General features: G+C 45.2%; 1 protein-coding gene across 1 annotated transcript; it reads right to left on the bottom strand.

Moving 5' to 3' along the window:
* Positions 1–2,251: 2,251 nt before the first annotated feature.
* Positions 2,252–15,816, bottom strand: TRIM72 (tripartite motif containing 72). The gene is made up of 7 exons (XM_060256250.1): positions 15,699–15,816; positions 12,660–13,079; positions 12,113–12,208; positions 10,293–10,523; positions 9,007–9,029; positions 7,670–7,788; positions 2,252–3,423 (listed from the first exon to the last, which is right to left on the bottom strand). The coding sequence occupies exons 2-7, from the start codon at positions 13,056–13,058 to the stop codon at positions 2,852–2,854; spliced, it is 1,440 nt and encodes a 479-aa protein (XP_060112233.1). The 5' UTR covers positions 13,059–13,079; positions 15,699–15,816; the 3' UTR covers positions 2,252–2,851.
* Between the last annotated feature and the right edge of the window lie 826 nt (positions 15,817–16,642).

Genomic DNA, 16,642 nt, shown 5'->3' with positions numbered 1-16,642 from the left:
ATAGTCAGGCTTCATTCTAATGCTCAGGGGCTGCAGTGGGATTCTGAATTATTTGCCCATCAGGAATTAAGGGTTGCCAGCCTCCAGGTGGGGCCTGGAGATCTTCTGCTTTTACAACTGATCTCCAGCTGGCAGAGATCAGCTCCCCTGGAGAAATTTGCTGCTATGAAGCCATTTGGCATTGTACCCTGCTGAGGCCCCTCCCCTCCCCAAACCCCACCCTCTCTCAGATCCACCCCCAAACTCTCCAGGTGTTTTCCAACATAGACCTGGCAACCCTAATCAGGATGTGCTGTTTCTCTAAGATGAAATGCCCCCAAGGGGATGCTGTTTACTCATTGGGAAAATGTGTAGCCCATGCCAGCTAAGTTTTCAGCTGATTTTCCTACCTCGTTGTGTGTATACAGTTTCAGGAGGGTAGCCATATTGGTCTGCAGTAGAAGAGCTAGGTTTGAGTCCAGTAGCATCTCTGAGACTAACAATAGTGTTTCCAAAACTGTTTCTATGAAGGTAACAATATAATAACAGTCAGGGGTCGTTTTGTAGAAAAATAGGTGGTGGAGCTCATCCAGGGATTGTTGTGCAGCTGCAATACTATTCAATTGTAAGGAAAGCCCCCTACTTTTCATACATATGGACATCGTGATCACCAGTATGGTTGCCAGGGTGCCTGGAGTTTTGACTCTCACACATCTGCTCTAAGAAGTGGACTTTGCTTACAGTTTCTAAGGCTTATGTGGATACTATAATAAGCCTCAGCTTTGCAGCTACATTCTACATCTCTGAAGGGTGTTAGACAGAACTACAGACGTGCTCCAGCTACTCCTTGTGTGCCCAGTCTTGGCCGCTGCAGTAAAAGAAGCCACACCACCATGAACTGTACAGGCAAACAGTTTCCAGCCTGTTTCCATGAACCAAAGGCTAACACCACCAGAATCCATCTTGTTTTCCTGATTCCGTCTCCAGCATCTGCTTCAGCTTTTGCAAAAGGCAATCAAGCTTATCCAGGCATGGATCCTGCCAGACCACTCAAGCCTTTGTCTAACGAAACCCAGGACAAAGACTGGTGCCAGGAAGTAGAAAAAGAGGAAGACCATCTCCTGTCAGAGCCAAGTCTTTTGTCTAATGTGGGTGATACCTAGGTCAATATTTGATTCCCTATTGTCACTTCTTCAGATAAGCCCATCTAATCTTAAGTGTTCCCCACTCAGTAATCACTTCTATTCTGTCACTTGGGAGCCTGCTCCACGGCCTGTTTCAATCTGAAAGTTCTTTCAGGTACACAGGACCCAGGCAAGTTCATTGGTCAAGCGCAGGTACCCAATTAGGCACCACCAAGGGACTTGCTATTGGCTCTGCAATAGTCCAGCCCTCCTGGTCATTGCAGAGCCTCCCCTTTCTCCTCCCTCCAACCTCCCAGCCCCTGAGGGTCTAAGGTAGTCTATTTAACCTCTGACCCAACTCCACTCCTGTGTGCATCTAGCAGTACCCCAGTTCCGCTGTCTAGATCCATCCCCAATTCTGGCCACAGTTTTGGGTCCATTTCCCCCATCCTATTTTGTCGCCATTGGAGCCTTCCTTGAAGACTACGATAGGTAATATTACCCTATGTGTCTACCCTTTATGTTCCCCTATCAATCTATCTATATTTCTAGGACTGTATGTATGAGTGTATGAACATTTTGTCTTGTATGGAAGTCTATATATTTTTCCAATAAATTATAATTGATTTCACTAAATTAGAGTCCCATTATTTAAGCATCACTTTTCTGGACGTATATTCTTGTATACATTGGTAAAAGATCCCTAGTGAGCCAGGTGCCCACCTAACTAATTCCCCAACCTCATTTGGAGGGCATTTAGGCTAACACAATGGACAAGGATGTGGAATTCTCAGGAGGAGGAGGTGGAACTCTCAGAAAGGTTCAGGAGCTGTGCTCCTGTGAGCTCCCACTGAATCTGAGGCCTGATAACAGTACATGTTTATGCTGATCCTGTCATGAAATAGGCATAAATTTGAATTGTTATAATATTGTTGCCTGGGTCCTTCAGCATGTCAAGTAAGTGTTCTACCACTGAACCTTGGCCCATCTTTTGTGCTTCCGCTGTGATAATGGGCAAAGAGATCTACTGTTCTTCAATCAGGGCTTTGTGTGCTCCAACTTGAGTGTGGAGCAAAGTGAAATTCTGCGCTCAGAGCAAGATAATGTTCACAAGATAGTTTTGTGCCAGCATGCTTATTTTCACACGCTTTATCAATTTATTTCAAATAATTTATTATTTATTGTGTGTGGGAGCTTACAAAGAAGAATGAGATAGTGGAGAGAACGGAATGAGGGTGAAGAGTTGGAAATGGAGATTTCAGATGACTAGGATTGTGGGAGAGGTGAGTGGTAGCAGCCACGGCACAGAGGCTTTCTTATTTTCCCCATTTCTCCCCATTCTTATTTAGAAATATGCTCTAAGTTCTTCCTTGTTTTGAAGTCTGCAGACCCTGCCTACGTATTTCCAAACTCATTTGCAAACTACAAGGGCTGGAAAGTTGTATTTTTTAATCAGTGAAAGCTGAGATCAAGGTGCCCAACTCTATGCAAGATTCTATATTTACGTAGGGAACAGTGATTTTTCTCTCTGTACATGGGTGTGATTGGGACAGCTTGTAGAGCACGGAGCAGAATTAAAATGTCAACAACTGCTGGAGTTGTGGGTTATGCCTTGGCCTGGTGTGGACCTTCCTGGATACTTCTGAGCTTTGCAACTGGAGTTGTGGCTGAGCCGGGCCTGGGTGCATCTATAACATAACTAACGATTGAGTGAAGTTCAGAGCATTTCTTCCACAGTCACCAGCTGGTTACTGCACTCCTGACTCTGGAGTATAGATGATGAGTGGTTGGCTGTTTTTGCCCTTGTCGTGCCAGCATACATCGAAGAAGGGGTAGACAGTGCCTGTGAAGCGCTCATGGAAAGCAAAGATCTGCAGCAGGTTGTCTTCATCGCTGGCATCATAGAAGGCGAGGATGCCATCGTCAAAGCTGAGGTAGACACCGATGCGGCTGGGCTTCCCCTCCAGCTTCAGTGGCCGTGGCTCCTTGTGTTCCACATGGGCCTCGTAGGTCTTGCCTTCCTTGCACCCCACCAGCCAGAAGCCGTTGGATGGGGTGGCATGCAGGCGGCCCTTGCGCCCGGCCTCGGCCAAGATGACCCCCAGAGCCCAGCGTGGCTTATCGTTCACAATTACCTCCCAGTAATGTTCCCCCTGCGAGAAGCTCTGGCGCGACACCACACAGTTGGACTTATCGAAACGCTGTGGGTCGTCTGTGCTCACAGCTTGCTTGTGATCGGAACACTCCACCCGCTTGCCGTCCTCTGACACCACCAGGTTTTGTTGAGCAGTGTCGGGGTCAAAGGTCAAGTTTTCCAAGGCTGGGGAGGAAAGGATGGGAAAAATATAAAAGTGGTAAGTAGGACTGCTGTGAAGCACTGACTTTTAAAGAAAAATAAAGCAAGGATTCAGCCCACACTTCCATCTTTTATGGGGACTGGAACTTCATATTAGCATGTAGTTCCATGGTATTTTTGAAGGCATCTTTTGTTGTTGCAAAAAGCTACTGTTGGCATGCTGTTTGAATCGGAAAACTGGTGCTCAGCTCTGGCATTTTAGGACAATTGTCATTTATATAAAAAAGAATCATGGAACAACTCATCATGGGAAATGCCCCCATTACTCTTTTGGATCATGAGTAGAGACTGATTCAGTACCATGTGACGATGACTTCACTGCATAGTGAAACCACCAAACATTGCCTTCTGGGGATGTGTGGAGAACTTAATCAGTTTTTGGGATGCTGCAAAACATCTCTGCCAGCTGCTTCTTAGACTCTGGATTGTTCTGGGCATACATAGGATTTGGGTGCAGAACTCAGCACCCTGAGAATCTGAGCTGTGATTTTTTTTTCTGGCCTACCAAGGCAGGTCCAAAGCTGTATGAGCAATAACCAGTGAAACCTGATTAGAATGAGAGGGGAAAATAAAATCAGCGGTGCCGTAGTGGTTAGAATGTCAGACTAGGATCTGGGAGAACCAGGCTCAAATCCCCACTCTGTTATGAAAGTTTGTTGCATGACCTTGAGCCAATCCCCAGGTGGGGGCAGGGGATCCCCTGGTTTGGAGGCCCTTCCCCTGCTTCAGGGTTATCAGAAAGCGGGTGGAGGGATATCTGCTGGGGACTCCATTATACCCTATGGACACTGCTCCCCATAGGGCAGGGTTTCCCAAACTTTTCTTTCCTACGGCCCGGTTGTTTTTACACTTCTCCTTCGTGGCCCACTAAAATTCGGGGGGTGGAGCCAGGAGACTTTGAGGGTGGACATGGAAAGAAAGAGCATAAGAACATAAGAGAAGCTATGTTGGATCAGGCCAATGGACTATCCAGTCCAAAATTCTCTCACACAATGCCCCAAAAGCACCAGAATGCCCACCAGTGAGGCCAGGGCACTAGAAGCCCTCCCACTGTTGCTCCCCCCACAGCACCAAGAATACAGACAGAGTATCACTAGGAAGGAAGGAAGGAAGGAAGGAAGGAAGGAAGGAAGGAAGGAAGGAAGGAAGGAAGGAAGGAAGGAAGGAAGGAAGGAAGGGAAAGAAAGAAAGAAAGAAAAAGGAAGGAAGGAAGGGAAAGAAAGGGAGGAAGGAAGGAAGGAAGGGAAAGAAAGAAAGAAAGAAAGAAAGAAAGAAAGAAAGAAAGAAAGAAAGAAAGAAAGAAAGAAAGAAAGAAAGAAAGAAAGAAAGAAAGAAAGGGAAAGAAAGGAAGGAAGGAAGGGAAAGAAAGGAAGGAAGGAAGGAAGGAAGGAAGGAAGGAAGGAAGGAAGGAAGGAAGGAAGGAAGGAAGGGAAAGAAAGAAAGGAAGGAAGGAAAAGAAAGAAAGGAAGGAAGGGAAAGAAAGAAAGGAAGGAAGGGAAAGAAAGAAAGAAAGGAAGGGAGGAAGGAAGGAAGGAAAAGAAAGAAAGAAAGGGAAAGGAAGGAAGGAAGGAAGGAAAAGAAAGGAAGGAAGGAAGGAAAAGAAAGGAAGGAAGGAAGGAAAAGAGAGAAAGGAAGGAAGGAAAAGAGAGAAAGGAAGGAAGGAAAAGAGAGAAAGGAAGGAAGGAAAAGAGAGAAAGGAAGGAAGGAAAAGAAAGAAAGAAAAAGGAAGGAAGGAAAAGAAAGAAAGAAAGAAAGAAAGAAAGAAAGAAAGAAAGAAAGAAAGAAAGAAAGAAAGAAAGAAAGAAAGAAAGAAAGAAAGAAAGGAAAGGAAGGAAGGAAGGAAGGAAGGAAGGAAGGGAAAGAAAGAAAGGAAGGAAGGAAGGAAGGAAGGAAGGAAGGAAGGAAGGAAGGAAGGAAAAGAAAGGAAGGAAGGAAGGAAAAGAAAGAAAGGAAGGAAGGGAAAGAAAGAAAGGAAGGGAGGAAGGAAGGAAGGAAGGAAGGAAAAGAAAGAAAGAAAGAAAGGGAAAGGAAGGAAGGAAGGGAAGGAAGGAAAAGAAAGGAAGGAAGGAAGGAAAAGAGAGAAAGGAAGGAAGGAAAAGAGAGAAAGGAAGGAAGGAAAAGAGAGAAAGGAAGGAAGGAAAAGAGAGAAAGAAAAAGAGAGAAAGAAAAAGAAAGAAAGAAAGAAAGAAAGAAAGAAAGAAAGAAAGAAAGAAAGAAAGAAAGAAAGAAAGAAAGACTCACCATCAGATGACCCCAGCCAGCAACAATTCTGCCCAGGGGTTGTTTGGTAAAAAAAAAATAGCTACTGGAATGCCCACTCCCCGCCCCTCCCGGCTGAAAAAAACACCCCCCTCTTCTTTACTGCCCAGGCCTCCCGGGGAAATCTCCCCAAAAGAACATACTGCAAGGCACATGAAAGCTCATACCTTGAAGAACATTTCATGGGTCTAAAGTGCCAGTGGACTCCAGTTTTTCTCTCAAACACTGGGAGGAGGAGAGAAGGAAGGAGAGGCAGCCCAGCTCCTCTCTGCATAACACAGAGATGGGGGAAGGAAGAAACCAAACGGAGCTCAGACTTTGCAGCCTGTGTCAGTCTTCAAGGCTAGTTTTTCTCTGCACAACACAGAGAAGGGGAAAGGAAGCAAGCCAAATGGAGCTCAGACTTTGCAGCCTGTGTCAGTCTTCAAGGCTAGCATTTCTCTGCACGACAGAGAGATAGGGGAAGGAAGGAAACAGAACAGAGTTCAGACTTTGCTGGGGGTAGGGCTAGCTTTGGCTTTTCTTGTGACCCGGTATCAAGGCTTCCATGGCCTGGTACCGGGTCATGACCTTGCAAATGGGAAACACTGCCATAAGGTATAATGGAGAATTGATCTGTGGGGGCTGTTTTTTGAAGCAGAGGACCCAAAGTTTCAGCATAGCATCTGGTGCCTCTCCTCAAAACACCCCAAGTTTCAAAATGTTTGGACCAGAGGGTTCAATTCTATTAGCGCCCCCCCCCCCAAAAGGTGCCCTATCCATTATTTCCAATGGAGGGAAGGCATTTAAAAGGCTCATGGTTCCTTTAAATGTGATGTCCAGAACCCCCTTCAGAGTTCAATTGCACTTGTCACACCCTTGCTCCACCCCAAAGTCTCCTGGCTCCACCCCCAAAGTCCCCAATTATTTCTTGAGTTATTTCTTGACCTGGCAATCCTAATCCTCACCTAACTCATGCTGTTGTTGCTGTAAGAGTAAAATGGAAAAGGAGAGAATTATGTAAACTGCTCTGAGTGCCAATTAAGAGAAAAGCATGGCATTAAATAAAATTTCCTGTACTCAAGGGGTAAGACTGCAGTATGCCACATTGTCCCCACCCCTGCGGGAACAGAAGCAAAACGTTGTGCAAAATAATCAAACACATGCAAGATTTTCTATGTTGCCATTAACTTACATGTGCTACAGAATCCAGTTTTTTGCTGGTATAGAGTGTGGTTTTCCTGAATACAAAATGTTGACTTTTAAAGCTGTCCCTGATTTACAGACACCATAACCATTTATCATAAATATTTTAACTGATTAATTAGTTGATAAAAATAGCACATATTTGCATGTTAATAAATTATCATTCCAAAGAAAACAGCATGTTTTCCATTTTGAAGTACCATCCGCACGTCATGGCTGACAACATCTCAAGATTTGCGTCTGTGTGAGTGCTTGCATTAAAAATTACTATGTTTGAAAAATTCTGCCCACCTTTTCAGTCGATCAAAAGATCTTGAATTCATTCATCTGAATTGATCAAAAGATCTTGAATCCTTCTGAACTTCAAGTTGCATGCTATCACATGGCAGCGAGTGAAGCCCCTTGGCAAGATGTCTAAGGTTTCTGCATACTCGGGGGATTCCCCAAGTATGCAGGAAAGTATTATCTTGTAAACAAAAAATAGATGCCCCTCCAATGGCTTGCTCATTGCCCTGGAATGGTGACAGCTGATAAAGCGCTGGGGTGGGGGGGATGGAGGGAGATTAGGAAACTGGTCTGTTGAAATGCATATAAAATGCCCTGGAAGGAGGAGATTTGAGCTGGGGAGGGGGAGTTTCCCAGTTGTTTACCTCTTCACCTTTGCAGTTTCTTGTGGTCTCCCAACTTTTCTAATCCACTTACCGAGTAAATGTTGCAGCCCCTTTGTTTTTGTATATAGACCCCATCCTGCTGAGATCTCTAGTACCTGGCATCAGTGCACGAAACATCTTCTTCCACACTTGGAACTTGAACTCATCTGAAATGATGGGGAGCTGGATGTCCATGCGGGCGATGGGTGGGGGTTCTCCAAGGATCTTCTGCAATCTGTATGAAGGAAGAGAAGGTGGACATCAGAGGAAGGAAATGAGCGGGAGGATCCACAGAGTCAAATGCCAAGGAAGCTGAAGCTGTGACCCTTTCTTCTGATAACTATTTTCATTTCTGTTTTTCAAATGTATGTAGTTCATGCTTGAAAAGTTTTCCAGAATGGATAAGGGGATTGGACAGATTTATGGAGGAGAGGTCTAATGGCTACTGGCCAAGGTGACTAAACAGAACGTCTGCATTCTCATGAATACCAGTGCCAGGAGGCAACATCGGGGTCTGGGAAGGCCTCAGTCTCTGTGCTCTATTGTTGACCTTCCAGAGGAACTGGTAGGTCAATGTGCAAGATAGGATACTGGGCAAGATGGGCCACCGGGCTGATCCAGCAAGGATCTTCTTATGTTCTGAAGTTCTCATGCCAATCTAACAAGGCAAGGCAAGCATCATGAACAGGGGATATGGCCAGTGAACATTCTATTACTAGAAAACACTGTACGGAGGTCAATTAGATTTATTCAGTTGTTGGAGGTTTGCTTAGAAGAGACAGTGTTGGTTTGGGGTTCCTATCCTCTTCAAAGAGAAGGAGGAATTGACCAAAGTCCTGATAGTTTAGGTAAATTCATTAGGGATTCTATGTTACTTTGAGACCCCTTTTTACCACCATGCATTATTGATTAGATCAATAGCTAAGATTCTGCAAGCTTCCCTTTAGGATTTATGTATGTTAATTTGTCCAGATTCCTATTTCTTTTAATGCCTCAATAAATACCTTGTTTTCTTCCCAGTTCTGTGTGCATTGTGAGAGAAAGGACTCAGAAATGTGGAATCTGTCTCCCTATGTCTGTTTAGGTAATGCTGTGCAGCATAATCTTCATGTATAAAGAGAGAGACTAAGAAAGTTGGGATCCTTCTTGTAAAAACCAGGGAAGGGACATATTCCCCCTCCAATATGTTAACACTTTAGTGGTGGCAGTTTAGAGCCTGACAGGGTGGACAAGGCTCCAACTTGGCCTCAGCCATGGCAACCTTTCTGAGAGGTAATGCTGTGCACCTGGCTAGGTCTCAGAACAGGTTGTTAACAGCAAGTAAAACAACTGAGGTAAAAACTTAAGATGTTTGTAGCATTCATGATCAAGGGGTCAAAAGCAAGGCCGGTGCAAGATGTGGAGAGCAGAAAAGCAATGCTGGGTGTGGTGGTATAAAGAGACAGTTACTCACCTGCTGGCCACCAGGCAGTATTTCTGTGGAGGATGAGAAGAAAGAAAGAGGTTAGTGAGAAGAATAAAAAGAGGTAGACAGCTTACAGCAGGTGTTTCACTGAGATCCATTAAACTAGCCAAAACAGGAGATGAGACTGTCAGGAGGGTTCATCTATGGGAGGTGAGACTGTCAACTGGCAGCTTGGTTAGAGTGCCAGATTAGGATCTGAGAAACCCAGGTTCAAATCCCCACTCTGCCAAGGAATATTACTGGGTGCCAATCACATTCTCACAACCCAATCTACCCAACAGGGTGGGGATTGTGAGGATAAAAGGAGACTATTAAAATGTAAGCTGTTTTGAGTCCTCATTGTGCAGAAAAGCAAGGTATAAATAAATACTTAGAGAAAAGATAAACTTTTGAGGATGCTGGGACTGGGGGCAATATCACAGGAGCATGGTTTTTTAGAAGTGTATGAATCTGCAGCCACTAAATCCATTGTGCTTTCTTCCCCTGACACAAGCTTCATGCTTTGAATGTGACTCTGGCTAAAAGGATAGATAGGGACCAATGTTCCCTCCAAGCTGAGTTAGTGTGAGCCAGCTCACAGTTTTTAGCCTCTGGCTCATACACTTTTGTCTTAGCTCATGGCCCCAGAGTAGACTAATTTATGCAGTAGCTCACAGCTTTAATGCTAGTAGTTCATTAAGTAGAATTTTTGCTCACAAGACTTCACAGCTTAGAAGGAGTATTGATGGGGACTCCAGATTTGGTGTTGGGACTGACAAGCAGAAAGAGACAGTGTTTGTTGTTCAAATTTCCTGTAAAGTCTGTGAAAGAGTAGGGCTTTGCACATCTTAGAAACATTAGTTGTACAATCTTGTTTGGGAGGAAGTGAGTTTTGACTCATGAAATCTTATGCCAGAATAACTTTAGTTAGTCTTTAGGATAACCACTGCACTCCTGTTTGATTTTGCCACAAGAGACTAACAGGGTTATTCAATAATTACAAAAGATCAGATGGCAGTGTTGTCCTAAAACCACATCAATGAAAATCAACATGGCTGGGAAAGACCAGTGGTGTAAATGCCATGCTGAGTATTCAATTAGGCTTGAGCAGTCATGAAAAGGATCTGAGATACTTGGTTGTCAATGTGCTCCTGAGTCACCGATGATGGTCTCTTGCAACAAAAAGCAAATGCTCTATTGCATTGCAGTGGAATTTAACAGTACTGTTTCCAATTTGGTTCTGCTTAGACCTTGGATGAAGATTGCAAAGGACTGTAAAGAAGGGAGCGCCTCACCCTAAGAAACTCAGTCTGCGGCTCTTCTTGCACTTCTCCCAACACGGTCTCCATCTGCTTGAGCTGGTCCAGGTAGCGATGCATGGTCTTGCGCTCGTTTTGCAAGGCCTCTGTGGCCTGATGCTGCACACGCTCAGCCTCTTGGCCCAGAGAGGCCTCTAGTGTTCCCAAGAAAGCACGCATCACTCCCAGCTGTTCTGACACCTGCCGTTTGAACCGAGATACAGTATCCTGAGGAGAAAGAGAGACAGAGAGAAAGGTAGCTCCTGCAGTCACTCCCTGGCTTCCTGCTTCTCTATTTCTGCCATTTCTTTCACTTCCTCACAGAAAAACTTTATTCTGGTTCTAGTTGAGACCCAGTTTGTGGGGTGTTGGTTAGAGTATCAGAGAAAACCCAGGTTTGAATCCCCACTCTGCCATGGAAGCTTGGGCCAGTCATATACTCTCAATATAACCTACCTCACAGGGTTCTTTTGAGAATACAAATGGAAGAGAGGAGAATGAGGTGAGTTATTTTGGGTCCCCATTGGAAAGAAAGGCAGGATATAAATGAAGTAAATAAATAAAATAATAATTTCCATCAGCACCCTCAGCTTTATGGGGATTTTCCCCATCAGTCCCTTGGGCTTGAAGTACTTGCAAGAGTCTTTCCCCCTCACACATACAAATGTAAGTGCTGTAATGTTTAGAGTAGCCATTGAAAGAGAGACCTCAAAACCTTGTACTCTTTTAAAAATGTATATGTATTTGTTTGCAAATTTTCTTGTTTGACACTGAGGATTCATCCATAGGTTTTCATCAATAGCTAGCCTTTCTAACAATGCCCTTGTTGGGCAAATCTGAATTACAGACTTAAGCTTGTTTCATAGTTAAGCTTGTTTCATAGTCCCCAGGATCCCAAGGGATCCTGGGGACTAATTCTTTGAGGTGTTACTAGGGCCTGCTGACAGAATTCTCAGCATTCTCCCCAGACTATAATTCCCAAGATCCTTTGAGGGAAGTCATAACAGTTAAACTGATATAAATGAAAGGCACTGACTAGGAGGGGTTGCGAACTTGGAATGTTCAGTGAATGGCAGTTGGAAAAAACGGACAGTTAAGAGAGATGCCTGAGGAAATCAGTTGGAAGGCAGTTCTCTCTCAACCTGAGAGAAAAGGGAAAGAGAAAAGCTTTACCTTGGAATACTAGTGTTGACATTTTCCACAACATTGTTGCTTTCCCTCCCTGGGACAGCATTGCGAACTACAGGAATTTTATAATACTGAGGACCTTCCTACCAAGAGGTTCAAACTGGATCACAGTGCCTCAGAACTCTGTTACCTTCTCTATAGGAATGGCATCAACTTCAAGGAATAGACATTTGTTTTGTTCCTGAGAGTTTCAGGGTACAACCGTGTCATTAAGGCTTCTAAACTCAGAGACTTTTTAAAATATTCATTTCACTCAGCACTGGTCAGAGCCTGTTAGTCATCTGGGTTTGAATCCCTAATCTAAACCATTTACTATAATGATCCACTGTGATAAGTATGGTTGCCAACCTCCAGACAGGGCCTGGAGATCGCCTGAAATTACAGTGGGTCGCTAGATCAAAGAGATGAGTTCTCGTGTATAAAGTGGCAGCTTTGGAGGGTGGACTCTATGGCATCACATCCCTGTTGAAGTCCCTCTCTTCCCCAAATTCCACCCTCCCCAGGTTGTGCCCCCAAGTCTCCAGGAATTTCCCAGACCACAGCTGGCATCCCTGTTAATAAAAATAAAAAGATTCCATAAGTTTGTAGTACAGCTCCGCCTTCTGGCTCCTCCTATGTGAACAACTTGCCTCCACTTCTGCTATTTGCCGGTTCAGAAGGGCAATGGTCTTCTCCTTCCGCACTTGGGCCTCTTGCAGCTGGACTTGCTGCTGGGGAAGTTGCTTCTAAAACCGAGAGATGAGGGAGAATTATAGGTCAAATTCAGGACAAATAGAAGAGGATAGGTGAAATTACGACTACTACTGTCATTTTAAACCATTGTATAGCTGGGTTTGTGTGTTTTCCCCAGCCTGGACAATCCAGGCTAACTTGATCTTGTCACATCTTGGAAGCTAACCAGGGTCAGCCCCGGCTAGTATTTGGATGGGAGACCACCAGGAAAGTCCAGGTTCATGATGCAGAGGCAGACAATGGCAAATCAGTTCCCTATAGCCTGTGACTCCTACCCCCAGATTTCTAACCTACTCTGGTCCTGGAGAATCAGGCAAGGCTTGGGGTATAAACCTAAAATTTACCCAAAGTGGACTGGAAGAACTGGGAATCAATAGGAGACCTGGATTGGGGAGGCCTGAATCTGGGTTACTTAGAAGGGCTCCTTCTCCTCCCGATACCTACTTTCATCCTTTGATGGGCCTCAGCAGCAGTGATGATATTGTGACCCTTGTGTTTGCCCAGAGAAGCGCAAACTCCACAGATGACCTGCCGGTCCTGCTCACAATAGACACTCAGTGGGTCCAGGTGCTCCTCACAGTGGTCGCGGGGGACCTGCCGGAAGGACTGTACCAGGTGTTCCATTTGCTGGTTGATGCACAACTGCTCCACCTTAGCAAGAGCCTGGCAAGTAGGGCAGGAGGTAGCCTTGCCATCCTCTTCCTTGGGCACCCGGGACAGGCATTCCTGGCAGAAAGTATGCCCACATTCTGTTGTCACAGGAGACTGGAACAACTTGAGGCAGATGGGGCAGCTGAGGTCCTGGTGCATGCCCTGAATGAGGTGCTGCTGGGAGCTCGACATGTTGGCTGGAGTCAGAAGAACCTGAGTACAAGAGATGAGGAACCTAGTTCAGACCTGTCAACCCATCTTCTCTGCCATGTGTAGACACCAGTTGGCCGGTGCCACCTTGCTCTCTGGATGGGAACAGGCACTTTTACAGGTGAGAAATGTTTCATAATTGTACATTTTGGGATTTCTCTCTTCTCCAAAGGAAAAAAAAAAGTGAGGCTATTGCTCAATTAGAACATCTTTGCACCTATACAAAACTCAATAGGTCTTTGCACAGGCACAGATTTTGGTGCAAAGGAAACAGGAAGCCCTGGTTCAAATTCAGGTCACAGACGTTTCTATGTCCTTCCTTTGCATTTGTCTAGTACATGCCCAAGCCAGCATCCTTTGGAGCTTAAGACAGAAAAACCAAATGCTATAAATACTCTCCCAATGACCAACATGTGGAGGGGCCACAATCTATCAGTAAGGCCTCTTGTGCAAACCTTCTGGGAATGAACTGCTGTGCTTGTTTGCAGCTCCTGTTCATTTGAATGGGGCTTCCACAAAAAGTTGTGTTCCATGGGTCAAATCTGTCTCCTTCCCAGCCAGCCTTAATGGAAAGCCCAGATCCATAGCTGAATGCATCATAGTGGGGTCTGCCTTTGAGTGTTATACCTGTAGGGGTCCAGTAGGTCCTTGTGCCTCCTATAGGAAAAGAACCTCTGGAACCTATTCACTCTGACTTCCCTAGCCCACCCTCTGGACTTTGGGGATGTGGTTTGCTTTCTTTCCTCTCCTCTTGCTTCATGTATGCTGTGTCGCTGGCACTCAGGACTGACTCAGCCTGACCTATTGAAAGTAGGAGAGAAATGTTAACCCCGCAAAACAGCTGGGCCTTTTGCTGGGCATGCTGACAAATGTCCTATAAATAGCCCAAAATGGTAACTGGAGCTCAGTTCTGCAGCCTGGTGAGCCGTGCCTGCCTGCTTCTTCCCTTTTCCTTCTCTCTCTGTGTAGAACTCAAATGTGCTTTACTATAACGATTGCCTTTATGCACCTGCATATCAGTAGCAGGACTCATTTCACCTTATTCCACTCTATGGGGCATTTTAAACTATAAACAACCTGATTGATGTTGTCTGGTACAATAGCTTATACAATTGGGTACAATTCAGGAAAGAGAGATGTCTGTCTGAAAACGTTTATCCTCAATCAGCAGATCATTCTTCATAATTGATGGGTGGGGATTCTCTGGGTTGCTTGCTGTGTTGCTGAGCCTTTGGGACTGTAATGTATTGCAAGGTATGATAAGATACTTCCACGTTGCATTACATTGTGTCACATAAATGCCCATTTTGCAAGACAAGCCATTTTTACTGCATCAATGTTTGATCAAATTGAGTGGATCAGTGCAGCTGAGATCATCATATTGCAGTGGAGGATATTTGTACACAAAACATGATAAGGGGAAGATATTGAATTCCATTTTTATGCCAAAGATTAAGCACTTTGAAACTTAAAGCTTTCATAGTGGCTGTACCCTCTCCATCTTTCCCACCTTCAAACCACTCACCACAGCTGAGGTAAAAATATTAAGAAAAAAGCTGTATTTATACCCTACTCTTCACTCAGAGTGGCTTACAATCTCCTTCCCTTCCTCTCCCAACAACAGACACCCTGTGAGGTAGGTGGGGCTGAAAGAGCATTGAGATAAGTGCTCCTGAGAGAACTGTGACTGACCCAAGGTCACCCAGCTGGCTGCATGTAGATGAGTGGGGAACCAAACCCAATTCTCCGGATTAGAGTCTGCCACTCTTAACCACTACACCAAACTGGCTCTCATGAGAACAACTGTATTACCTTAAGCTACAGAAAATTTGCCTGGTTTCTATCAAGAGCATAAGAAATTGCCCTGTAGGATCAGCCCAAGGCTCCCTAAGTCTGGCGTTCTGTGCCCTTTTCTTCTGTTTGATGAACTCTTTGGCCTACAAATTGCATTGCTTTTAGGCTTACAACACAGACATAGGAGCAATAGACCTGGGCAAGGCTGTCCTATGAATCTTTGGCTTGGTAATAAAGCATAATCCAGTAGCCTGTTCCTAGGAGGGGCCTTGGCCTCTGCAGTCTGTGGGACTTTTTTGATGCTGGCCTTTCTCTCCAAGACTGAGGTCTCCACATGCATTTCAAGACTGCATCAGATTCCCACCCCTGAGATCTAATCTTTAGAGCAAGGGTGGCCAAACTTAATGAAAGAGCCATACAGAATAAACATCAGATGTTTGAGAGTTACAAGACATGAACATCTGATGTCTGAGGGAGGGAAGGAAGTAAGGAAATCAGGCAAAGAGATGGGGGAGGTGGAGGTGGAAGGAAAGCAACTTTAAATACATTCTTCAAGCTGCTGTCTGGCTTGGCAAAGTGATTTAAAGAGAAAAACACCTTCTCCAAGCTGGCCAATGGGGGTTTTGGGAGCCATACAATATGTGTGAAGGAGCCACCTGTGGCTCCCAAGCTGCAGTTTAGCCACCCCCTGCTTTAGAGTCCATGGCTGGCCTTACACTCATTTTGGAAAGTATCAGGACTGTAGTTAAAGGCATTAAGTGTGAACCTAGAAGCACAAAACACAGGAGAACAAAACAAGGGAAACGTGACAATAAAAAATTCTCTTACTAGAGTTGGTGAAAGTGGGACTCCAATGGAGGCAGCAGCAACCAGAGGATGAACAGCTAGATCAGATAGGCCAAGGAGACGTCGACCATCCTGGGGCAGGCGCTGCAGTCAACTGAATGACCCTTGGGCCCGCCCCAGCCCTTCCTATATATAGTTCAACAATGCACTATAATTCTGGGAAGGCTAGGATGCTGTCCAAATTTTTGTCTCTGGGGGAGGAAGGTATGGGAAGGAGTCCTTCCCCACACCAGTGATGCAACTCACCTCTCTTGGTCCCTGCTGCTGCTCCTTGAAACAGTCTTCTCCCCAGGTCCTAGGGAAGCTTCTAGGGATGAGTGCCTGGCATGGACTGAAGTCTAGCTCCTTCCCATGGGTGGAGACAGCCTCTTGAGTGCTTGGAGCAGCTGAGGGTCAAGGAGGAAAACCAGAAAGATCCAATTTCCCAGCAAAGGGTATTGCAGCTGATAACTGTATCTGGCATTTGGACGTGGGCAGAGGGAACAGAGTGAGCAGCAGAGGCCATGTAGTAGGTGGTGAAGCTGGCTATGAACTTAGGCTAGACTTAGGGTTTGCTCCATCAACCTGCAGATGATGTAGTAAATTAGCATCTGGGCTGTAGTGCTTTGAGCGACAGATGAGGCCTTGTTTGATCGTGCTAAAAAGGAAAAATCCCTGACCATCAATAACCAGCCTGCCAATGTAAAGGTTTTAGCCTAGCCTGCTCCTTGATATGCTAGGTTTTAAAGTGAAGGCATCTTTTTTGAACCAACATGTAAGCCCTCACAGGAGAGCCAGTTAGGTGTAGTGGTTAAGTGCACAGACTCTTATCTGGGAGAACCGGGTTTGATTCCTCACTCGTCAACATACACTTGCTGATGTGACCTTGGGTCAGCCACAAGTTCTCTCAGGGCTGTTCTGCTCAAGAGCAGTTCTGGGAGAGCTCT

The sequence above is a fragment of the Heteronotia binoei genome, chromosome 15 (genome assembly GCF_032191835.1).
Source record: "Heteronotia binoei isolate CCM8104 ecotype False Entrance Well chromosome 15, APGP_CSIRO_Hbin_v1, whole genome shotgun sequence".
Classification (NCBI taxonomy): Eukaryota; Metazoa; Chordata; class Lepidosauria; order Squamata; family Gekkonidae; genus Heteronotia; species Heteronotia binoei.
Note: the sequence above shows the minus strand (reverse complement) of the source record. Positions and strands in the feature narration are given on the sequence as shown.